At 43.1% G+C, this 25676-nt stretch overlaps 1 protein-coding gene across 4 annotated transcripts; it reads right to left on the reverse strand.

The window, feature by feature from the left end:
- Positions 1 to 597: 597 nt before the first annotated feature.
- Positions 598 to 25367, reverse strand: LOC1275535 (atrial natriuretic peptide receptor 1). 4 transcript variants are annotated; one of them, XM_061658018.1, is made up of 18 exons: positions 25025 to 25365; positions 23340 to 24960; positions 22803 to 23015; positions 19048 to 20047; positions 18825 to 18936; positions 12306 to 12471; positions 8119 to 8196; positions 7721 to 7997; positions 6955 to 7389; positions 6772 to 6892; positions 6575 to 6693; positions 6299 to 6377; positions 5468 to 5588; positions 2808 to 3333; positions 2396 to 2723; positions 1501 to 2114; positions 1285 to 1432; positions 598 to 1188 (listed from the first exon to the last, which is right to left on the reverse strand). In XM_061658018.1, exons 4-18 carry the CDS (start codon positions 19466 to 19468, stop codon positions 1113 to 1115), a joined length of 3621 nt encoding a protein of 1206 aa, XP_061514002.1. In that variant the 5' UTR covers positions 19469 to 20047; positions 22803 to 23015; positions 23340 to 24960; positions 25025 to 25365; the 3' UTR covers positions 598 to 1112. The 4 variants fall into 4 exon arrangements, with proteins under 4 accessions (XP_061514002.1, XP_061514001.1, XP_061514003.1 ...); XM_061658017.1 differs by having other exon boundaries at positions 22803 to 24960; XM_061658019.1 differs by lacking the exons at positions 598 to 1188; positions 1285 to 1432 and having other exon boundaries at positions 1560 to 2112; positions 22803 to 24960; positions 25025 to 25367.
- Between the last annotated feature and the right edge of the window lie 309 nt (positions 25368 to 25676).

A 25676-nucleotide genomic window follows, 5' to 3' on the forward strand; every position in this document is an offset into this window, starting at 1 on the left:
AAATTAACGTGAAGGTTATGTGTTGATACAGTACTTAAACAGCTCACCAAAAATGACTTGACTGGCGAAGAAAGGATCAAAATTAGTTATTTTCTTTCAAATAGCGATTATATATTTTAGAGATAATAAGTCATAGCCAAAATCAATGGACAAATTGTATTCATTTAAAAGGGAAAGGTTTTCTGTAACGTAAGCTACGTGTAATTCGTTTTTCCATTTAAAAATAATAATTTCATGGAATCACGATGGAGGCGCCCAGCCCTCCATCGATATTATGGAGACGCCTGGTATATCGTGGAATCAAAGTGTGATGTTGGTGAGTATTAGGTAGGATTTTGTAGCATCAGCTCCGGCAGCAGCAGCAAGCTAGACTGCTAGTTACAATTTGTACAATCATGTGTAAATATCACAAATGGTATTATTCCATTAAAAAAAAATAATTTAATTTCTCAACGATTTTTTTCACAGCTTATTGTACAAAAACAACATATCTGTGCCGATAAAAGACATTAAAATAAAATCACCATTCTAACTAACTGTAAACAGAAAAAAAATTGAAATTGCTAAAAATTGGGTGTAGTATATAAACACAAACACAAGTTATTACACAGTTGTATATTCACATTTATTCATACATGGTCGCAATAACAGCGAAAATACATCAAAATAGTTCTCATTATGGTACACCGGCTAAGTCCGGGTGGCTATAAATGCTACACAAAATAGTTTACCATCTTCGTATCATATCTCTCCCTTAAAAACCTTCCCCACTTTTATACTACCCAGCACCAGCTCTGCAGCCAAATATGGACAATTGGTTAATAATACGGTACGGGTATGCTGCTCCAAATTACAACTACACATACACACACAGATACATATACATGTTGATCCTGATTTCAATTGACACATAAATGCGGACGACATTCCACCCGTGGCCCGTGACTGAAACCGTCCGACAATCTTCTTCGCACACCGTCACACCATTATCCGGGCCGAGAGACGAATATTACGAAGCGAAAGACACAGAGTTGGCTAACATTGACAAGTAACGAGACAGCAGCACGCGGGACACACTGCAGCATGCTGCAGGGAGTGAAGGGAAGAATCCCTTACTTTCCGATCGCTGGGAACAGTATCGGGAATGGTACTTCGTTTTCATTATAGTTTCTCATCGGTGTCGGGGGTCTGTTATGAGAAGGGGGAGAGGGAGAGAGAGAGAGAGAGACATGAATCAAATACCAATGAGGCTAGTTAGAAGCGCATGAATAGCCAAGTAGTCACCGTGGGTCGGGTTCAGAGCACTCCAGCAACCAGTAGGTCGTGACGATCCCTTTACCCTTCAGCTCAACGTCTCCTCTCAGCTCCGTCCGAAACGTTCCAAATTTATCCAGTATTTGCTTAGCTGCCTCCGACACATGAATTTTGAGTGCTGTAATGAAGGAAAAGAATATTTCTGCTATTATAACCACTCTAATTTCATCCACACAGCTCACGTACGGTGTCCAGTTGATTCCATCCGCGAGGCCGTATTGACCGTATCCCCAAACAGACAGTAATGGGGCATCTTCTGCCCAACGACACCGGCACAAACCGGTCCCGAATGAATGCCGATGCGTATCTTCAGCTGATACTCCGGCTTATGCTTGATGGTGAACGACCTGACCGCATCCAGTATCGCCAGCGCCATCAGCCCAATCTCACGCGCATGATCGTGCCCGTTCCGTTCCGGCAGCCCCGACACCACCATGTACGCATCGCCAATCGTTTCCACCTTGTACACGTCGTAAAACCCGATGATGCGATCGAACGTGCTGTACAGATCGTTCAGAAAGTCCACCACCTCCATCGGGCGGCTCTGGGCGCACAGGGCGGTGAAGCCGACGATATCGCTGAAATAGATCGTGACACACTCGAACTGTTCTGGCTGAACCATCTCGCCGGCCAGCAGCTGCTGGGCGACGGGGCGCGGCAACACCTGGTAGAGCAGCTCCTCCGTGCGCCGCTTTTCCATGCTGAGCTGTTCGGTTTTTTCCTCCACCAAGCTTTCCAAGTTGTTGGCGTACTGCTCCATGCGGCGCAGCAGATCGTCCATGAGGTTCTCGCAGAATCCTCTACAGGGTGAGCGTGTGTGTAGGAGAAAAGGGAAATGTTGAACGTTGTATTGAGATATCCTTAATTGTGTTACGTGTTTATAGAAAACGTTGAGCAAATCCAAACAAACCAAAGCGCATTATCAGATTGCGTACTGCCTTGTGCCTTTCTAAGAACTTCTCAATGTGTTAACATACTTTAAAATAACATTCTTTTTTATTAACATTGAGAAGCTTCCCAAAAAACCGAAACACGCAGCAGCACCACAACCCCTTCCAATATACCCAATTCTCAATAGTACTTCATGATCAGCCGCACGCTGCTCCGGATGCCGGAAAACGTTGGCCGATCGTCCGGGCTGTCCGACCAGCACTTCTCCATCAGGTCAAGCAGATCCGGCGGACAGTCCCGCTGTCCCACGAACGGCCGAAACGGCGGGCTCTCGTGCAGTGCCACCCGCTCCACAATCGCCTGCGGATCCAGAAACTGGCGAGCCGTCTCGTACGGGCCACCGCGCACCACGATCTCCTCCAGTATGATGGCGAACGAGTAAACGTCCCCCTTCTGGGTGGCGGGCGTACCCGGGATGACGGTGGCGGGTAATAGCTCCGGCGCAACCCACAGCAGCTCTGTAAAGTTTAGCACTGGTGAGAAGCAAAACACACACAGCGGTCGGGAACGGTCAGGGCTAAGCCGCCGTTGTCTGCACTTACTGTTGTAGTAGTTCTGGTCCCGCACGTACTCCGACGGCGTGGTCAGCGTGCGCAGCCCAAAGTCGGAGATTTTCAGCACGAACCGACCGTCGATGAGACAGTTGCAGGAGCGCAGCTTACCGTGCACGCCGACGTCGCTGTTGTGCAGATAGGCCATACCCTTCACGACGTCGTGTATCAGCGACATGCGGAAGTTCCAGTCGAGCTGAATCGCTTCGTTCTCTAGTACGTCCTTCAGGCTACCTTTGGGGCAGTACTCGGTCAGGATGAGGATCGTCGGGCGGGGCAGATCGATACAGGCGCCGACAAAGCGGACCGTATTTTCGTGGCTCACGTCGCGCGCCTGCTTAATCTCCCACAGCAGCGTGGAGGTGATGTAGACCTTCTTTTTGGCCACCTTTTTGATGGCGACCCGTTCGCCCTTGTAGATGCCGATGGTGGTGAAGAGCTGGGCGGGCAGCTGCGAGTTGCCGGATGCAATCGAAACGCGGCCCGAGTTCAGCCCGAACTGCTGCAGTGAAAAGTTCTGGCGGGAGATTACGATCATGTGAAAGATGCGTTAGTGAATAATAAAATTTTTGAACATTTAGCTAAACTGAACAACATGCATCATAGCCTTTTAAATTGTAAATCATATACATATAAACCAATATAATCTGACTGACAAGCTGAGTTTAAAGCAATTGCCGATATAATCATGACATTTGCCAGCTATGAACAGTGTTGTCAAATGCCACTGTTGCAGTCACCAATACTCATGACTGAAACGAAGTTCAAGTCAACACACGTACACAACTGATATGATCAGAGATGAGATTCAAACAGTTGGTGGAACAATCACATGCTTAATGACATTTTGCTTAGTACCCAACTCTTGGTCTTTCACTTGGTCACGACATTTTCTGTCGGTGATAATCACGATATTCTTGGATTATACTTGGCGTGTGGCCCCAAAGTACAAAATGACCATGCTTTCTCGCTCTGTCTGCTTTGATGGTCTGTCGGGTAGAAAAGAGCGAGAAAATATGCTCATTTTGTTTACATGCACACGCACGCACCGCAAATTTTCCGTAACTACCGTGATGATCACTGACAAAAAATGTCACGACCTAGTGACTGATCAAGAGTTGGTTGCACACAATGTCATCAAGCATGTGAAGGTCGCACCAACTGTTTGAGTTTCACCTCTGATCATCACAGTAGAGCTCGTGACGCTGACATTATTTTGTTTCAGCCGGAATTTGTCATGACTATGGCAGTGACATTTTGATCACAGTAAAAAAAATCATGACAGAGTGACTGACCAAGCGTTGGTTGCAAAAATGTTACGAAGCATGCATTGATCACACCAATTGTTTTGAGAATCACCATTGATTATCACAATTGAGTACAAGACGCTGACATGGATTTTGTTTCAGTCAGATTTTTTTATGACATTGACAGTGACATTTGGCAGCACTGCTTAAAAGTCTGTAAAAGCATGGCCGTGTTGGCCATTATGCCAAATAGAAGAAGTTAATCAACTAAAAATCCTGGAGAGACCTTGTATATAATTTTGAACCAACTTAAATCTTCAAACAATAGATATTAAATACTTCTCATATTTGTTATATGTAAGATGTGTATACAATTATATTAAATATGGGTGAATATTTTGTGTGCATTTTGACATTAATGGACAAGATTGAATCTCGTCTTGAAAGGTGTTGAAGTCATTTTTTTGACAAATATAATCTACACAATACGATGTCCGATGTCTGGCAACCGAAAATTTCGTTAGATTATCTCACAATATGAGACTCGCGAGGTTATACTCAAATATGCAGACCTGTTTATGTGTGTCTCAAGGCTTAGGAGCTCGACAGCTGTACCAAACTAGAGGTTATTACGGCGCCATGCAGTCATTTGACTAATGCAGGCTAATTGAATTCAATGCCCCAGTGGATGAAACAGCCCATTGTCTAGCCAGCTTTGAAGGTTCAAGCGGCTTTTTAGGCAGTTTTAGGCTGTCGGACTACATGAGTGATGCCCTTGATACTTGCAGAGTTTATTAGTATCGCTCAGTGCTTGTTACGATCCTGAATATTTGATCCATACTATGATACGTTAGCCGTGCTTAGCTTTATCCAACTATGGCTGTATCGCCATTCTATCTCTTTCTCTTCCCCTTTAAAGTAAAACTTGTAATTTAATTAGCACAGCTTTCCGATTTCGAATAATATCAAACGAAATTTACACTATATCACACATTCAAAGCGTGTTAAAATTCAGCATCGATAACAATTTCCACGCTGCATAATGCATTAGCGGTGCTCCGATCCGATTGCACTCAGCTCAGCATTCAGCTGAACAATTATATCCACCCGCAGACACATCCTGCCCGCTTGCTGAGGTCACCGCTATCCTTTCAACGAGAAGTTGAATCAGCTGCCATATCAGCCTGTCACAAAACATCAATTGGAAACAGCTGCGTGGTGGTTGAATGCCCCACGAAATTCGATTGAATAATTCATTAGACGTGCCTTTTCATGAAACGAGTGAACCCCGGCCTTCGTCCAACGCAGTGATAGCAATTATAATTGAACCGTTGTGCCCGTCATTCCTGGCCCAATGGCAGGCGAGCGGGTTTCTACCTGTAAGCCCATCGTTCGAATGCTTACCTCATAGTTCAGCTTCTGCAGTCCCATTTTGCTGCCAAACATTTTGCCCACCTCCAGCAGCACCTCGTCCGGCCGGACCCGCCAGGACATGTTGTTCAGCTCGCTATTAAGCTTCATTTGTCTGTGTGTGTGTGTTTGGAAGTTCGTGGAAAGAGTTAAAAGCGGCGTGGAAAAAAGGAAGTGAATAGAAGCATTAATTAGGGACAAAAACTCAAAACAGCAAAAATCAAACAGCTCAGGTATGGTAAGCATGGGAGAAAAAAACGTATTTGTATGTGTATTTTATATCTCCAATTAGCTTTTTATCAGTGAAAAAGGTATCTATTATTTTAATCTCTTCTGATTACAGGGTTTTCCAGAGGTTCTCATAGTTGTGGGACATTTCCTTGACTCTTTCTAATGGGAATTGAACTTCATATGTTGATAATTGGACTCTATGGCACTCTTTTTGGACAGAATCCAATTCCTATAGGATTTGTTAAACAAGGATGCTATAGAGTCCAATTCCCATTACATTAAATTCATTTCACGTAAGAAAGAGTCAATAAAGTGTTCCACGGCTATCAAAACTCCTGGAAACCCCTGTAAGCTGCCTTGCACGATCGGCGTTCACACATCAGCACATATCGTACCATCCAATGTTATCCGGCTTTAATTGAACCAATAGCAATAATTAGATAAGTTGACCTCAATTGCAATGACAGTTCGCTTTCCTAATCCTACACACGTACACACCCCACGGCGAGGAATGTAGGGAATTGGCCGATACGACACGGAATAGCTGGAATTGTTTAGACGGAGAAGCAGCCGAAAACCCAAACCGGTACTTACTTGCACAGTATATACGTGACCGCAGCGGCAAAGGCGGAGATTATGCCGAATCCAACGAGCCCATAACGGATAATCATGTCTAGTTTTGGGAAGTGCAGGGAGAGAGAGAGTGAAAGTAAGGGAATAGAAAATGAGCACCCAGTGAGCGCATAAGCAGCAGGAGCAGCAGCAGCAGCATCATTATCGTTATGCTTGTAGCGTGATTTAAGGGGTAATTGTTGCTGCCCGGGGGGGTTTCGCTCACGACGTGGCTCGGGAAAAGCGCTTTATTCTTACCACCATTGCCCTGGCAGGCGGGCGATGTGCCGAGGAATCCACACTTGGGCACATCGGGCGGTGGACCTTCGCGACCGCCCGGCCAATGAATCTTCTTTCCCTTGACGGGTGAGTATTCCCTAGTTTGTGTGAGGAAAGATTCCGGAATGGTTATTTTTTAGCACAAACTCACTAACAGGCCTATTAGTGCACGTTACCGCGTAATGCCGTAGTAGTGGGCCACCACCTCGAACCGCCCGGTAATTGGATCCAGGTCGAGGATGGAATAGTCCGCATCACGATCACCGTTGTCATCAATCCGCACGTGTCCGGTGATCCCTGGAAAGAGAAGCGACCCGTGAGATGTGGCCCTTCATGCCCTCATGCTATCACTTACTTACCCTCAAAATCACGGCCCCACATTTTCCGCGTAATCGCCGTACCGTCCCGTATGTCGCCGCCCTCGTTCAGCGTGTCGTTCAGCGCCATCCCGAGCAGGTACACGCCGTCAAAGAACGCACCGATGAAGAAGTTCACCTCCTCGTCCTCCACGAACGTGTAGTTGTAGTCCTGCTTCGCCAGTGCGCGCACCTTTTCCGCAAAGTACTGGTAGGTCGGGCTGGTCGGCTGAAGGAGCGAGACGCGCAGCAGCGCCTCGTACGATTTGCGCGCCTTAAAGTCGTCCTCGTCGCCCAGCTCCCAGTAGTGGTCGCCCCAGTAGGAGCTCTGGAAGATTTCCACGTCGAGAAAGGTGAACTCGCCGCGCGTCATACCGAGCGCCAGGGCGGAAAGCATAAACTTGCGCACCAGCGAACCTCGCACGGACAGTATTATCACTGGAAGGGAGAGGGGGAGCAACGAGAGGGGGGGGGCGATAATTAGTGTTTAGCTGGAAGCAAATTTTGGGGTTAATAAACTCGCTGTTGCAATTCACGCCACTCCGGAAAAAGCTGGATGTAGAAACGGAACAGCACGATGGAAGTAATTTCCAGGAACTATTTAATGCTGCTTGACGGTTTGAAGTCAACGACATGACAGTTCCATTTTCTGATTCTATGACACACTTTTCCCGCTTTTGTGCGAAATAATTCTCTCTCTCTCTCTTCAATCCCGCTTTACAAGCCAATCAGTGAGCGAAATGGGAACCTTTTGCCAACCGTCACTTACCCCTCGCGTACATGCTCGCATCCTTCAGGTAGGCTTCGATGTCCTCCTCATCGTTGCCGTCCAGCTCGCGCACAAACTTGAGCAGCTCCTCGTCCTTCAGCCCGTACTCCAGGTTCTTCCCAACCGTCAGCGAAAACAGATCCGACCGGTCGATGATGAGTGCGATATGGCGCCAGCCGAACTGGCGGAAGATGCTCGAGAACACCAGCTTCAGCCGGCACTGGCAGTAGGACATGCGGGTGAGCGTCTGGTAGCGGGACTTATCCTTGAACATACCCTGCATGAAGTGGGTGAGCAAAACGGGGAAGCGGCATGAATCCAACCACTGTCAAAGTGCAAACGACCGCCGCCCTTTTACGTCCTTCCTTGGGCCAGGTCGTCAAAGCGCCGCGTCTTACCGAGCTATCATTTTTCCACCTGTTGCTCAATCGGCCCAGAATGCCGGACGTTACCGAGAGTTCACCCTCCGATGGGGGCTGCAAAGAGAGAAGGAGGAAAAGGGAAAGCGAGCCCGGTTAGCATGATTACAATGTTCACTCGAAAGAAGCGATACCATCGTCGATATGTCGACGGACGAACGAACGGACGAACGTTCTGTTTGAAAAGAAAGGAAGTTCACAGAATCAAAAGGTGTGGAAAGAACGAACGACCGGGTCACCGGGATGGTAGCAAGGGAACAATAATTTTCATCCCCTCCCAGGCTGCAGGAGGGGCGGCCCGGTCACACAGGTCAAACCGGTGCGGTGGTGCTGGGTCAACCCGATATTTGCCACTGCTGCAAACCCGGTAGCAGCAGGTGGTGATGGGAATAAATCTTGCTTCAAACTTGACACCTTTGCTATCCGGGATTTTCTTTATTTTGGTCTTCATCCACCACTTGAACTCTGCTGCTGTGCTGGGTGGGGATTTTCTTATACCCGGAGCGCTGAAAGTCGCGAAGGTGTTATTAGATGGTGTACACGTTGGCAAAACGATAAAACTGTCCAATTAACTGTGAATTGGTGGCGGCCGTTAGTTGTAGTTGGAATGAAACAAAGGTAAAGCAGATGCAGTTCAGGAGATTACTATACTAGCGCGAGGAATATGTATTTGTGAATACAATATGTGAAATTTATGTGATAACAATATATAGTAATTCTTACAGAGCTTTTTATATTTTATCTCAAACTATCCTAGAATTATTGGAGCATGGGACGATAGCGTAAGGCTACACATCAAAATTACAATAAATAGTGACTTTTATTATCAAAAATTGCACATAACAAGATTGCGCAATAGCACGAGTAGTTCATTAGTAGTGGTGTTCATTTATCTCTGATGCAGCTATATTTATTGTGGATTGTACTACACATTTGATACTTGAGGCGCACACGACAGCAACGTATTCTGGGTCTGAATCCAATACAAAACCATTGAAAAGGCTCCCAATCGCCTAGCATTTTCTTGAACTGTTTTACTCTACTGTTTCTAGTTGTTTGGTGTTTTCGCTATTTTTTGTGACGTTATTCTACAAAAATGGGTAACATCTAAGTATAAAATGGGTACATGACCAACTACAACGATAGGAAATATTATTTTCAAGCGAATCTAGACGAAAGTAACTAAAAAGCCGCATCACAGTTGATTTTAAAGGACTTTTCCTAAATTCCCTTAATGTGGTGCAGTTTAAGGGAAGTTTAAGGCTCCAGTTTAAGGGAATTTGCTCGAATTTACGATTATTTGTGCTCGAAAATGTCAATTGGGTAAGTAACTAAATGCAGAGATGTAATAAAAGTCTCGAGTGAAATCCACGTCAAGTCGTTTGAGATCCGTGCAAGATCTACAAATCTTGTGCGCAAATACGAAAGCACACTTCTTCTTCTTCTTCTTTTGGCTCAACAACCGATGTCGGTCAAGGCCTGCCTGTACCCACTTGTGGGCTTGGCTTTCAGTGACTAATTGATTCCCCCCAATAGCAGGATAGTCAGTCCTACGTATGGCGGCACGGTCTATTTGGGGATTGAACCCATGACGGGCATGTTGTTAAGTCGTACGAGCTGACGACTGTACCATGAGACCGGCCAACGGCCAACGACGAAAGCACACTTATAGATTTATTTAATATTGATAATTTTGCGAAAACAACTCCGTCAGTTCCTCGACGGCAGCGGACAAGAAATTATCGACCATTTTCATCAAGGTTGACTTTATTAAACACCGGATCGACCGATTTGTACTGTACAGCGCGCGATTTGTGGAAAATCCGTAAGAGATAGACAAAAACAATGTAAATGTATGTGTTGTGCAGAATACTATTTCACATATTTGGAAATTTTTAAACATTTATTTTTTATTTTTTTAAACACGGCTTACGAAAACAACAAATTTATGATCCTACCATAACAATAAAGACACTTCGAAAAACATTTTTTTTGCTAGCTTACGCATTTACAAATCGTTCAAAAATATAAATAACATAGTCTAGTAAGGTTTTACAGAAAAATATGTTTTTAGCTATTTCTAAAAAGTGTTTTATAACCATTTTAAAGATTTATGAGTTTTATAAAAGTAATTATAAAAATATAATTTTAAAAAATATTTAAAGAAAATCAAAACAATTTTTCCCCTGTAATGATTGTTTTGAATATGCAAACCAAAGTATGTAAAAAGATTTTCAAAAATTATTTTCAAATTGCCATGAGAACCTAACCAGTTTTGTGAGCAACGGTTCAAAACTGATCCGATCAAACAAAAGCGACACAAAAATCTCAACAACGATTTTTTAGCAGAATCTAAATATTTGCTGCTTTTACATACATAGTTAAGGAATGTAATCCTAGCCTGATATTGCTTTCCTCCCACCATCCACTTCCACATCGATGTTCTCTTAGATCGCTAAAAAGTCGCGAAATAATAAGGAAGTAAATAAAGTAAAAGTTATAAAAATATATACCATTTAATTGGTTTACTTTTTAATGGAATTATCCTAATCTTTCGAGATTAATGCAAAGAATGAAACAGTATAAAAATTGAAGACGAGTTATGTTATGAACGATTCAATTAATTATTGAAAGATGGAATGAACGCAAACGCACGATGCCGAATTCGCTTGATTTAAAAAAGAAAACATTTCTTAGACATTTAAAAATCCTTGAATTCCTCAGATATTTAAAAAAAGCACAGCCATTGACAACGCAAACAATTTAAATATGCAAAAACGCTATTCAAAAATGCTACTACAATCTGACTCCCACGAAAACTACCGCCAACATTCACTTCAATGACTAACTTTTGCTAGCGTTTAGCGAAAAATTTAAAAACACAGAAACAAATGAGACAGATTTAGAAGGCGGTAAAAGAAAGAAATTTGCGCGCACCATGCGCAAACAGCGCACAGCGTGCTGCTGCCGATGCACGCGACACTCGTTGCTATGTATTTATGCGCATAAAATTTCACATTCATGCCGGCAGCACATATTGAGCGGGACGAGTTTGGTTTGGTGTAGCAATTGCAAAAACCGTTTGGCGCATTTGCTTTGGTTTTAATAAAATAAAGGATAGCACAGTGCGGAAGCTACGGACTCTGGGAGACGGATGGAGTCGTTCGAACGGTTACGCTTACTTCCGTTCCGGCTTTGCGAAATGGATGGTGCGGAAAAAAAACTATCTCCCATCTGTAAGGGCACGCCAGGACGCGATTGTTGGGAAGACGATGAAATGACGAGCGGAGCAACAAAAAAAACGCCAAGATCACTTTGAATCATTCGAGCATACATTTCTGCACCATTAGACGCTTTACTTGTTCATTTTACTGGTCGGTTAAGGAGAGCCAAAGAGGATTGGAGATTGGAAGCGAACTGCAACTGGAAACAATCACTCTCGCGCGCGGCATGTGATGGCGCTGCTGTAGGAAATGGTCTGCAATGAAACGACTGTGTAGGGAAATCACAAACAAACGACGCTGGACTGCTTTGTCCGGCTGCTTAGAGGAAGGAATAACGAAATCTCCTCCTCCTCGACGGCACGGCTTGCGAAGGGAGGCAGACTGAGGCTCGATCAACCAAATTGAGTTGTATTTATAGAAAGCCGGCAAAGTTCTTGCCGACTGCTCGATGGGTGGACGGAAAGGAAGCGAAATGATGTTGACTTGTGCCACGCGACATGATGACATTTAATCGGGCAAAGAGACAAAAGGCCATCCGAGGGAATCACCGACCGGACCAATCAGGAAATTATCGGACCAACGGCAAACGATAAATGAATGTCTCATCCGGTTGCTGGTGTGTCTCGCCCCGGTCAACAGCATCATTCCGATCCGCTCGTGGATGGCAAATGAAAGGGAGAAAGGGGAAGAAAAACGACCAAAAAGCAAAACAATAATGACCACCCCACGTGGATGGTAAATAGAGAAGAAGCAAACACACACACACACGATGATAGCGAAAGGATCAAGGTCCGCTGATTGCTTAACGCTAGATTAAACACTAATTGTGGTGATTCATTAAATAAATTTGCTTTTCAAATCACCGCCGGCCGGAGCAGCGACAGGCACCAAGTACGAACCGAAGAAAGCAACTACTGTCCGCCCTGGTCCTCACTTACTTACCTGATCGCCCATCCCGGTGATGATGGGTGTATTCCAGTAGTCGGCCAGCTGAGCGACGGGCTCGAGCGCAAAGGCACAAGCCGGTCCGATGAACGCGATCACGCTATGCTTGAAGTGCAAATCGGCCGCCAGCCCGGGTGATTTGGAGCCGGAGCAGGTGGCATAGCTGGAACAGGTAGCGGGGAGAAAACACGGGCTGTAATTGATATTCATTTCCAAAACGGGGCAGCAAAGGGAATTGGTGTTGTAGGGAGAAGGAATTGATTCTTAATGGATATGACATTAGGTAGAAAATGCTCCAAAAAGTAATGCAAAAAGTCAGGTAGAGATTTGATAAAACACAAACTGAGAGATTTGATCGTGTTGTGCTAGTAGGTATTTTGTAATTCATATTTGATTATGTTCTACAATATAGAAAAAAGTGGTTAAATAGTGTAATGATGTGATTCTGACTGATTCTGGGTGTCTGACATGCCGTCCAAGCTATCGTGAATTGGTATCAGAGTCGGATTTATTCATATCGGAGTTCTAAGCGAGGGATCGAAATAGGTTTGCTTCAAAATTCTCCAAAATGTATCAATGGCGAGCCGGACTCGTGGTACATTCGTCAACTCGTACGGCATTATAACATGATGCCCGTCATGGCTTCATGCCCCGAATGAATCGTGCCGCCCTATACGTAAGACTTGGCTATCCTGCTATGGGGGGAAATCAATAAGTCACTGAAAGCCAAGCCCACAAGTGGTACAAGCAGTAGGCCTTGGCTTGACAGACAACGGTTGTTGAGCCAAAAGAAGAAGAAGAAGTATCAATAGCGACAAACATATTACACTGTTCGCATTTTAATGAATATCTTTTTACAAATACCAAAAACATAATCCTCCATTCGTTGAGGATTCATTTGTTTGTGTCCGTTTATATGGCAGTTATTACATCATTTTAATGATATCTAATGTCTTCGTGTAATCAGGCAGGATCAGGGTCTTCGTATTTTGTATATTTTTAGGTTATTCATCATTGTTGTTTCCGCATTTGGTATTTTTTCTAAGTTAAGAGTCTTTTACATGGAAATGAGTCAAACAATAAAATGGAAAACTATCCTTAATAAAACTTCCGACATTCCAAATTTCAGTACTGATCTAGTTGAAATCTTCCTTGATACTGTTGCCCTGACCTTGACCAATTGGATCACTGTGACAACCTGACAATTGATCTAGTACAGGGCTTTCCAACCTTTTTAGGATCGTGGACCACTTGGCTTTGAAATACATATTCCGCGGCACATATCTATTGAGGGCATACATACAATAATCAAAATTATGTATAAATTTTATTCCAGACGTGTCTGTTGGAAATTGAATCTTGAACAATTGCACGATATGTATTGTAATAAGCTTTTCTTTTAAAAACATATTTTTTCGCAGACCACTTCTGTTAACGCCACGGACCACAGGTTAGAGACACCTGATCTCGTACACCTAAAAACATATTTGTCTTACAAAAAACCGAATTTTAATCATACGTACTTTTGTATGTGCAAAGAAGATTTAGCCATTCCTTTTTTTTGCCTAACCATTTATATAAGAGGTGAAAGCCACTGCACAAAGTTTGTGTGATTTCATGTTTCACATATACAAAAAAATAGCGTGAAATCCAAGTGTTCGACATTGACCTGTATCTTCTGTACTTGCTTATTGGTAGTCTTGTCGTCCTTGCCATCGAGACCATCGACAGAATTCTTAAAACAAATGAAATTAATCGTCCCAGAAGCTTCTTTATGCAGTATTGCTATGAGAGATTTTATTGCTAATATGGAAGAGTGCGAAAGTATGTAAAGTTTGTCCAGGCTTTCAAAAATTATCTTTAAAATTATCGGTTTTTTGAACTTGTAGGATTAGTAGTACTAATATTTAGTACTAATATTTTAAACAATTATTTAAACAATTTGGAGGGATTTTTTCAATATTTGTATGATGTGTGTCGATTTTAAAAATAAAAAATATCTATCAGTAATTTTCCATTGAAACTAGCTGGCTATCAACATATGACTTGTTGTAATCCATGTATTTAAAATTGTTAACGAACTTTCATTATTTCTTACTAAAGAATATGAAGAACAATAGAACGGAGATATGACCTCTATCCATTTTTATGAATAGAGTTTTCAAGTTTTTTATTCAAAATGCTGGAATCATTGTAAAGAGAGGTTGATGTAAACTCAATTACGAAAACTAGTGTTTGAAAATGCTTTATAATTTAGATATTTGTAACTACATACGCTCTGCTTAATATTCTTAATATGAAGCTATAAAACAGTTGTGGTTTTCCTTTGCAATGGATTTAAGATCATACAAGTTATTGATTTTTATTCCAAGATGTACAACTTTCAGTTTTTTCTTTGTAAAAAAAATCGTCTCAAAAACATTCTAATGTATGGAAAGCAAGATGCGACCACTCTTGATACAGCTCAAAGTATCCACCCAATGGCCCACTGTTCCAATGGCCCAAAGTATCCCCATCTACGGCAGGGAGACATTCGTTGACAGCAATAAACAGTAGAATATAAAACCCACGCAAAAACCCTTGAGGTCAAATTATCACTCGATTAAAGCGCGAGGCGAACACGAACAAACGAACAGCAAATAAAATTTAGAAAACAGTATCCCGACGAGTTGGACTCTGTTTCGACCGACCATTGGCACGGTTCAGTGGCAACGGTGAAAGCGCCCAACCTCTTTCGACAAACAACAAAACCCCTCGACACTGGCGGGCGATGCTAAAATGGCCCCCGTTTTATTGGTGTCATTTAATTGGCCGCAGCGGATGTGGCGCTGAGGATAAGAGGATTAGCACACTTCTCCAAACTGTGTCCAACCGTGGGCCCTGTTGTTCCAAAACTTGGGGCGCACACGGTTTTGATTAGGGTGCTGCGGCTAACGTGTGTCAGCTGGCCAAAGTGTTTGCATACTTCGCGGTCCTGACTCGCAAAGTATCACAAAGCACAAGGCCAAGGGTTGCAGAAAAAAGGCGACCCTTTCATTCTTTTTTTTCCCCACGGTTCTTTTATATTCGCCGACAAATTGACTTTTCTTTTCTAATCTTGCCCGTCATGATGACACAAACACGCACGCACGGCCTGGCGCCATATTATTTCGGAACTGTGGACTGTGAGTGTGGCACCGAGCGAACAAAAAAGGCTAAACGACGACATATAATTTACATAAGTATGCTTATTTACTCGACCCTTCCATTCAGGGGCTCCACGCACGATGACCTACAACTGTCCAGCCAGGAGCCAAGGGGCAGGGAGGAGAAACCATTTGAAGGACATTTCGGGGACAGCGGCGTTAGAAAAACATGGCGAGAAAGTACACCGAAGCAAAGCCCTCTGCATGACGCGCGTTAAGACGCGTGTGATGGTATGCAAGCAAAAGAGCTGCCGAAATGGGAGCTGCCCCATTTTGGCAGTGGCCGCGTAACCTCGGGATGCGGGAAGATTGGACAAGCATGTGCTAACCCTCGGCTAGGTTCTTAGCTATAACCTGTCAGCATGTCGGCAGCGGGGGGAACGAAGAAGGATGCCGTTTTCACGGTACAAACCACCGGTGGTGGTGGTTGTGGTGTTTGGTGGTGGTATTTACTCATTACAAACAGCTCACGTTCGGCGCACGTGGTACGTGGTCTGCCGTGGATGCCGAAGGCTTGTTGCATGTGAACGTTTCGGCACGTCGACAAGTACCAATCTAACCAGTCGCTGGTAGTTGCCTCTAACAAGAAAGGGGAAATAAACAAAAATCCCAAACCATAAACACCCCGCATCTGGGGGAGGAATGTGAGCTATCTTGATTGGGACGCGTCCGGCTACGTGTTGATTTGGTGCGACGCAATGAAACTGTTTTGAGATTTGCGAAATTTGCATAATGCTTGGAATTGTAGGAGCAGAGGGAGGGTGAAGGGAGTTCCTGAAAACTCGGAGGAAGAATTATTGCGTAAATATGATTGAATCTAGCACAAACTGAAGGAGTTTAAAGTCATATTCAACGATGTGACAAACAACTGTCCTATCAACTCACTGCTCTAACGGAAGCATTCAAAAATGCATGAAAGAAACGCTTTCTTAAATGATTCTGGCAATTGTTACGATCGATATTACTAGTTACAAAAAAAAAATCATTATCAGTTAATTTTTCCTGCTCAGGAGAACTACTATATGGGAGAATGTGTTAAATCGTGTTGCAAACGCCTACCCCATTTATCGGATATGGTAAATTAGGCATTTATGACATCCTTTCTAGAGCAAGGTCATGAGATAAAGGTTGGGCTTGGGTCAGATTTGATTATATCCGAGATGGGAGGACTGGACAAAAAATAAGTTGTAGAAAATTGCTTACAGCCCATGAACCCTAAACTGTGAGGATAGAGCAAAATGTACCAAAAAGGGTCTGTTCGAACTAGTCAAGGAGTGGACATAAAACTATCACCCTTTAAATGGGTTTGATTGTTGTGGTAAAAAAAGTCGGAGTCAGGGTGACCCTCGATAATGAGATGTACTAGGTCACTAAGGTCACTAAGGAATCTTTAAATAAGTCCACTAACCCAAATGCAATAGTTTTTATGACAAAAGTAATATCAATTACTTGATAGCTCATTTATAAGACCATGGATTACTTTTAGATATAATTAGAATGGTAAGCAAAGTCAATGTAGAAAATATTCACCTAGTTTTATAAAAAAAAAAAAAACATAAATTAATAACACTGACGAACCAACCTGACACTTGTGTTACAAAAGTGTCCTTCACGAAAGTACTGCAATTGGGGCGATCACTTCTATCAGATTGAGCTCTGTTCGCGGCTGCTTGGATGTAGCTCATACAACTTTTCCAAATATTGCAAATTGCCAAGGAAGTGTGAGGCAAGATTTTATGAGAATAATTGGACAAAATACCTAGGAAAATCAATTTATAGCTTTCAAATCAAAACAAATGATGTGAGAAGTGTATAAAACATTCCACGTTGGAATTTGGAGGCAAAAACAAAAGGGGTAGGTTCAGCAGTTTCTCGTCTGTCAGTGTAGCAAGCGGTTTTATTAGAGAGATGGTGCTAGTGTTTGTTTGAAGTGTCATGTCTCAACGCATTTAAGCGTTAGCATTTCTCTCAGATAAACGAAATTGGTTACTAACGAGCAATAACTTTGATTGACAAAATAAACAAAAATAATATAAACGCCTGGTTTGCGTGTTGTTATGTTATTTTTCGTCCAGTTAGGACCCCTTAGCCCAAAATCTTAATTGATCGAAATGATCCAAAATCCATACCATAAATAGATCTGATTAGGTTCTAAAGTTTAATACCGAACCCATAATGATCTTAGCACTAATGCTGAACTTATAGCCAAATAGGAACTAATCACAAACCAATACCGGTACCGGAACAGAGCCTGATCTTATCTCATGCCGTATCTAAGACTTAAACTGATCCCAAACCCTTACCTTGAGGTCGCTTTAGACCTTGCGTGAAAGTGAACGTGAAATTTCGGGTTTTTCTGTTACTATTTTCAAATAAAAATTAATCTGATTATGGCTTACCGTGCATCAGAAGAAAGGATATTCAATTCCCTCACTTTTAAGACTGTAAAACATATTGAAAAAGTGAATTAAGTGCATTTCGTTGTGATCCCGCATTGACCACTATTTTTTCACCGTGAACAAAGCGGGGAGAATCACAAGGAAATGCATTAAATTGTTTAATTCAATGTGGTTTATAGTATAAGTAATTGAGGAATTGATTATCCTTTCTTTTGATGTACGGTAAGCCATATTATGATTAATATTTAATGAAATATAGTAGAAACCCCCAACATTTTACGTTAAATTTCACTGGAACTGTTATTCGGACTACAGCCGGGAAATCGATCCTGCAAATGATCTTAAATTCGTACCGATGAACTGAAATCAATAACTCACTTCTAAATGACATTCTAAAGTATTGTTTTCGGTTCGCAAAAACTGCGCTCAATAAACAGATCCACGGGAAATAAAGCATAGCCATACGGATATACTGATGGTGTCATTTAGTTTAAAGGCAGCAATGAAGACGGTCACATATACTGAGCATATAAGGTGTAGATAAGTTTAATATGAAAATTTATCACATTCTGTACATTCTGGGATAGAATCGAGGTACAAATTTAAACAGATTCAATTTGGGAGCAGTCATAATAATAATACAGAACACTTGAAAAAAAATAATATACAACTAACATAAAGTTATAGTAGAAGAAGAAACGAAATAAAGTAAATGAACAAGGAAAAAGAAACATCAAAAAGCTGCGATAACATAACTACAGACATAGCTAGCATAAGAACAACTGCACAAATGACACTGGAAAATAACTATAAAATCAAACCTGTAAATAAATCCTACCCAATTGGAAACCATTTCCTTGCATTCATTAAACTTTTACGATTGCTTTAACAAAAATACACAAATCCAACGTAGGCAGCTACTTCACACCTACCTTCGCTGCACCTTGCTGAGCCGTACGTTGTGCACTTTCATGAGACTTTGGTTGACCAGCTCGAGCGCCAAATCGATAGCCGGTCCACAACGTTCCAGGTCGAAAGGTGAGTCTGTGATTTGAAATTGTAGCGAAACAAGATATCGAATGGAAAATGTCATTACAGCAGTCAGCCACCACCAAGCCCAGTCAGCCGGCCACCCAACCATTCGCTCCGACTCACCGAGATGTGATGCCATCAGCACACCCACATGGTACACGGTATAATTTGTATCGTCAATGATCGGTTGTATCTCAAGGTTGCTAAGGCTCCGTTTGTGCACCCGGTCGATGTGGCCCCCGGCGAGACTCGAACCATTGGCACTTCCGGCCGAACCGGCCGCACTACCGCCCGTCGACTCGCCGTCCTCCTCCAAGTTGTAATCGTCCCCGTCCCGGCCAGCCCCGTCCAGTAGGCTGCTCAGAAGTTGCCCAATTTCCGTATCCTCCACCGATCGCTGTACGGTAGGCCGATGGTCACGCGGGTGTGCCGTAACGGGCGGCGGCGTATGGCAGCCCACCCAGCACAGTAAAACGGCACAGCACACAAACGGAACGCAGTTCAGTGACGCCCCGTTTCTGTTGCGCCCGGCCCCGCTGGCCATCGCTGACGGTGGTGACCGCTCCTGTCGGTGAGGTGCTGCCGTTTGTAACAATGCTCTTACAGGGCGTTGCAGAGACGGTGGGATAGATGGTGAAGATGGTGCTGCTGCTGCTTGCTTTGGCCATTGGCCTCGGTGAACCGATCCCAGTCGATTGGGTGTGCCATCATCATCATCATCATCGTTGGGCGATACAGCTGACAAGGTGCTGCTTGATTGTCACGCGATAATTTACGTCCCGTTGACATTTTATATGGCACCGCGCGTGCTGCAGACGCGGCTCATTTGCATACCGAGCGAAGCGAAGTTGGGTAGTTAGTTTAGTGAGTGCGTTTCTTTTATCTAACTGATAGCACAGCGGTACACTGGTACAAACTATGGCCGGTTTCTGTCTGGTTGCTGGTTACCGTTGTTGCTTTGTTTCTTCGCTATCGACACAGGCTTTTCACGGCCAGTTGCTCGATTTTACGCAAGGATTATTTTTATACGTTCGTAACAGCGTTATGGATCGCATTCCATTACCATGTCGAGCCTGCTGCACTGGGGATGGAGCGTGTGTACCGGATCGAGCTGGTTTGGCGTCTGTAGCAATAACGAGATGTAAACATTACTTTTAGATCACTGAACCAGTGAATTAGTGGGGATGTTTTGCGAAAGTTGTGAGTTAGTTTTAGGGATTGCAATAATCGTAAGTTGTAGAACGAATTGTACAAGTAATGTATAAGTAATTATATTACAATGCTTAGAAAGGAAAAGAATCTCACTCATTGAGGATTATCGATAGGTATTGTATATAGTCTACGGAAGCCAGAAGCAATTATTGTAGTAAATCAGTAAAAAAAATATGTAAATAAACATTAAACATACATAATATTATGTATAATTTAACAAAAAATAATATTAGTATAGAAATAAGTAGATCAATAAAGATATAAATGAATAAATAAGGATACAAATAAATAAAAAAAATATAAATAAATAAGTAAATAAGTGATTAAATAAAGTACACAAATAATAGCTAAAAAATTAACTGTTAAAATAAAAGAATAGAAAATAAAATAAAAAACATAAATAAATTAATAAACAAACATTCTAATGTAATAAATGTAAATAAATAATCAAATAAATTATCCTAATTAATAATCATAATATTCGGTGGAAGTAAAGGAAAATAGCATCAGATAAAAAAGGATTAGAAAAAGGGATAATTTCAAGCAACTTTATAAGGGAATTACCGTATGGAGGAAAACCCTTTATAACAGAAAGGCTGAATGGCATAAAATAATAGATTTTAAATTATTTAACCACAGTCATTATGTATGGATGATAGCTAGCATTATGTTCTAAGATTACGTCTAACATTCTGCATTGAGTGCTAATTTTTACTAGCTAAGACTAAATTTTTATTTATTTTTATCTTTACACTGCAAGTCTGAACTTGGCTGAATGATCTAATTGTAGAAGTTTTAGGTTCGATTTGAAGCCTTGTAATAGACCTGTATGGGGTCATCATGCGCTAGAAGGATTTAACTACAACATAAAGCTTTTTTTATTTTTAGAAAATAATAATGAATCCTTGGTCAAAAGAAGCTCCTTTTTGATATCTTTCATTTATTTTGCAATTCTTTGCTCTACAATACTACAGTGAAAGAATAAACACGTGCTTATTTATATATTTTTTAATGTAATTTTGTGTTTTTTTTAAATTTTGTTTTTAGTTTTGGACATTTAAAAATTGCAAACTGTTCATTTAGAAGTACCAAACATAAAAAGACCAAATGATTTTTTTATCGTTTGTGTTAGATACTGTTTATATTAATTCTCAATTTAAAAATATGAAACATAAAATAATATAAAACTATGTGTAATTTATAATGTGACCTATAAACAGAGAAGTGTTTTGATTGATTTGTGTAGCATTATTTAATTAAAATGAAAGATAAAAACTGAATCTGATTGATTGAAAAATACTACCCCAAGTTGGGTGCATCCGCCATGCTGCACATTTCCTAGAATCCAAGCAAGCCCCCCCCCCCCCCCCTGTTACAAGAAGCGACTCGAAATGAGCCATAGCAACCAGAGCAAGCACGAGAAGTGAATTTAATTGAATTAAAAAACGAAATGCAACTATCGCACCCTACGGCACATCCACTGCAACAAATGGCACAATGCACCACCACACAAATAATAAAAGTGTCCGGTGCGAAACTCATCACCGTTCGGTACACATTTGTCTTTTGTCCGTGGCAGCCATGGCTGTGTGGCCATGTGTTGTTACGCCAGCATCATGTGTTGTTACGCCAGTCCGGTCCGGGCGATACACATCCACATCGTGTTTTTATTGCAATCTTTCGGTTGCGCACCGTGCCCAGCAAATGGGCACGTATCCAACTCGTTCTTTCACAGTTGCCCGCTCTGTCCGCGCGTACAAATGAGATTGTGAAAAGATAAACACACACACACACGCACACGCACACAGACGCACACATTGTACCTCCACAAAACCCCGAGGGGACATCATCGCCAACGATCAGCGGCAACGTTCAGATCCAGCGTGTCCACTAGGGAGCTGGTACGTGACCGTACCCACACATTTCGGTTCACCATGGTCCATTTTGGGGCAGTACTGCAAACACATGCAAGCACGAAACCGACCTATTACCTTCATCATCATCATCATCATCATCCTCAGCATCATGATTATTTTCAGCACCATCATTTGCTGAAAACATCGTCATCATAGCTGTTGCCGGATAAGTTGTTCTTATTTTCTAGCCTTATTAAAAAAAAGGAATAATGCCACCACCACATACCCACATTCACACACAACTCACACGAACCACACACAATTGGGGGCCACTTGTTGCACGCCGCATAAAATATGCTCGGTTGGATGGTCAAACGCTTCCAGACGGGTCGGAGTAGAGGCAGTTTTTGGACGGTCATTGCACTAGGTCACACATCCAAGCACGTCACGTTTCATTGCTGGATGGAGCAGCATGATGCTTGGAGTTCTTCTTTCACTGTTTTCTTATCTTGAGGTTTTTCGGCTTTTCGATATTGGTATGCCACATCGATGAGATTATTCGTATTTCAGTACTTTGTGCAATCAGCGCCAGATCACATATCACCAGTTTTAAACGAATAACAATTCCACACAACAGATTCCACCTGGGACACCTGCTACACCTAATCTCATTCCAAGCACACACACACACACGCAGTGTACACGAACATAGTAGGCCGGAGGATAGGTGAAAGCAACCGAGCGACACACGCGGCTGATGATGGAGTGAGTGACAATTTGACGGCTAGATTACTGGATGGCTAGATTTACCTGATCGATAGACGCATTTAGAGCTCCGGGGCCCTTCTTCAAGGATGGTTGACGGTCTTCCGTGGGGGTGATACAGGACCTTTTCCCCCACAACACACACACAACTCTCGGGGGAGTTTTCTTTCGCATTAACAAGACGAGGGGATTTTATTACACACTTTGCCAGGACACACGGCACACCATTGCTGCTGAGGCGGCGTCGTCGTTGTCAACCTTGAAAAATGACTTCCAGGTTAGTGATGCAAAACAGGTGGCACGCCGCAAACAAAATTATCCTAATGCACACACAGCCTTGGTTCTGGGCTGGTAGGCGGGTCGGTAAGGCTTATCAGCAATATCACATCCTGTATTCTTGACCATGAAACACACAGGCACACCACAATTTACAGCACCTGTTGAGCATCCTTCCCTTTTGTAAGATTCACTTGAAAGCACTGCCTTATCCTGATTCTTGTTACAGGAAGTTTGTAGCCCACCACTGGGAACTAGGCTCAAAACTGTTCACTAATTCCCCAAAAAAAACCTAAAAACGTTCACCGGTTAGGATCCGAAGAGCCGCTCCGACACGGACACCGCACGGACAGGCCCAAACACTCGAAAGCACCGCACCACTGCAAACTGACTGCCGACCACGTGGTGCCGATAGTATCCTTCGGCCGATTGAGCACGCCGTCCGATAAGGGGACCGCTTTTATAGCGGCCCGGTGCACGAGCCCGGCCCGAGCGTGTGCGTCCTTCCCGAAGCGAAGCCAGTACGATGATACGGACGAGGACGACCACGACGACGGCGACGGCGACGACGGTCCCGTACAAGGACACCATTCCTGTTGCACATGCGATCGTGAGAGGGAGACGGGGATGGGGCCATTGCCCACCCAAAACCCGTCATCTCGGGAACGGTGATTGCTATCCCGCGATACGGTGAAGATCTCTCTGACTACTGGCTATTGCCGGCTGACTAGACTGATTGAATGGCTGCGGGCTGCGATTAGGGTAACTGTAACGTAAAAGGGAAGAGGGGGGGGCGCAGTCTTTTTCGCAGTCCATCCCGTCTGTTTACACATCGCTAGACAGGGATGAATCGTCGTAGAATGGGGATCCCGAGGGGTTGAAGAAGACAGCTTTTCGCCGCGTGTTATCACTCGTCCGGGTCGGGCAACGCACACACACCATTATCAGCGCAATCGAAACATCATTTCGCGCGCCCTCAATGATGGGTTTTCTTGAAACTGCTGGGGCGGGATGACTTGTTTTTTGGTGTGTGTTTCTCCCGGATTCTACCCCACCCGGTCCTGTTCCGTCCGTCCCAGGTGTGGATGCTTCGTAGTTTGCCAACGTTGTGCTCGATTACTTTCAGACAGAGAGTGTGATATGCGAGCTGCTTCTCTTTGCGTTGTTTTCTTTTCCCTTTTCCCTCCGCTGACGGGTATCACAGGAGGCTGGGTTTTTTTAGGCTCTGGAACATTGAAGATCTCCTCCTTCGAAATTCATTTCCATGGCTGCTAGATGTTTTTGGGGTGAATTTTGACAAATGTTTGGTTTTCGACCATATCTTTTGGACTGTGGAAAGGACCTAGAGGATATTGGAACCAGGAGATGTACGTAGAATTGACGGGAAGTATAATGGAATGTCCGGGTCCGATTCAATCGCGCAACTAGGTCACACGGAAACTTGCAATTTCTTTGGAAGATTTGAAGATCGCAGACGGCAAACCTCCCGTAATTGGTATCGTTGAATTATAAACCAAAACCCTAACGAAATCAAAACTTGAAAGAGTTGGCTCTTTAGTCACAAAGTGGGTTTTACTTTCTACATTTGTCGCAGATTTTAAGGAACATTGCACAAAAACCCTTACACAATCTAACAGTCTTCCTTTGGCCCATCAAGCGGCACTACACACAGCAAGTGCGGATGCTGCTCGTACAGATGGTAATACAAAACCAGCAGGAACCGGCACGACACGTCGATGGGGCTGTAAAAGCTCGCCATACAGCAATTGCACAGGAACATCATGCCAGCTTCCGGTTCGAAGTCATCGGTATGAGCAGTAACGCGTACGCGACTGTAGTTGCTGTTGGCTCTAAATTTGAGCAATCGCACGTAAAGTTGATTGTTAAGGATGCTGCTCACTTCGGCCATTGGTCACTTCCAAATGATCTGAAATAGAGACGTACCAATTGTAATTATTCGTCGATTCACTTAATTAACAGGAAAAACTTACTTTTTTTTGTGTTAGTGTTAGTGCTTTCTGGTGCTTCGGGTGCCGCAGGCTTCGGAGGAGGCGGATAAGGCTTTCCTGCTCTTGTTCGTTGCACAACTTTGTGGCTGCTGATAGGCCGCGGAAAATAACCTCCAAAATTAAACGTCAAACGATGACGGTGGGGTTATTTTTAAACTCAAAAATACAGTAGAACGTCGATTATCCGGGCACCTCGGGACCGGACGGTTGCCGGTTAATCGATTTGCACGGATAATCGTCCAAAAACTGTCAAATTCATATAAAAATTGTCAAATTCACTAGTTTTATGATTAATTCACATCGAAATAATCGATTAATCGTTAGTAGAATATTATTTTAATGAATAACTATAGGTTTAACAACTGTTCATGAACAAAAATGAATTTCGAAAATACCACTAGACACTACAGAGTTTCACAAAAAATTTATTGCCTACTTGACTGTAGCTGCAAATTTTCGCCGTATGTTTGAACAGCTGTCACATTTATGCGCACGGTTAAGCCGCCCGACGGTTAATCCGCCCCCAGATAATCGACGTTCTACTGTAGTGATGGGAAAAATGAAGTTTTCGTCGGAATCGATTCCGGCTAGCTACGAAGTTTTCTGAAATCGACTCCGTGTAATAGGTACGGAA

Source organism: Anopheles gambiae, chromosome 3 (genome assembly GCF_943734735.2).
Source record: "Anopheles gambiae chromosome 3, idAnoGambNW_F1_1, whole genome shotgun sequence".
Classification (NCBI taxonomy): domain Eukaryota; kingdom Metazoa; phylum Arthropoda; class Insecta; order Diptera; family Culicidae; genus Anopheles; species Anopheles gambiae.

Coding starts and splice junctions, on each gene's coding strand:
- LOC1275535 (XM_061658018.1), bottom strand. CDS start 19,468: ATGGCCAGCGGGGCCGGGCGCAACAGAAACGGGGCGTCACTGAACTGC. Junction 18,937..19,047: donor GCTGATGGCATCACATCTCG/GTGAGTCGGAGC, acceptor TTCAAATCACAG/ACTCACCTTTCGACCTGGAA. Junction 7,390..7,720: donor TGCGAGCATGTACGCGAGGG/GTAAGTGACGGT, acceptor TCTCCCTTCCAG/TGATAATACTGTCCGTGCGA.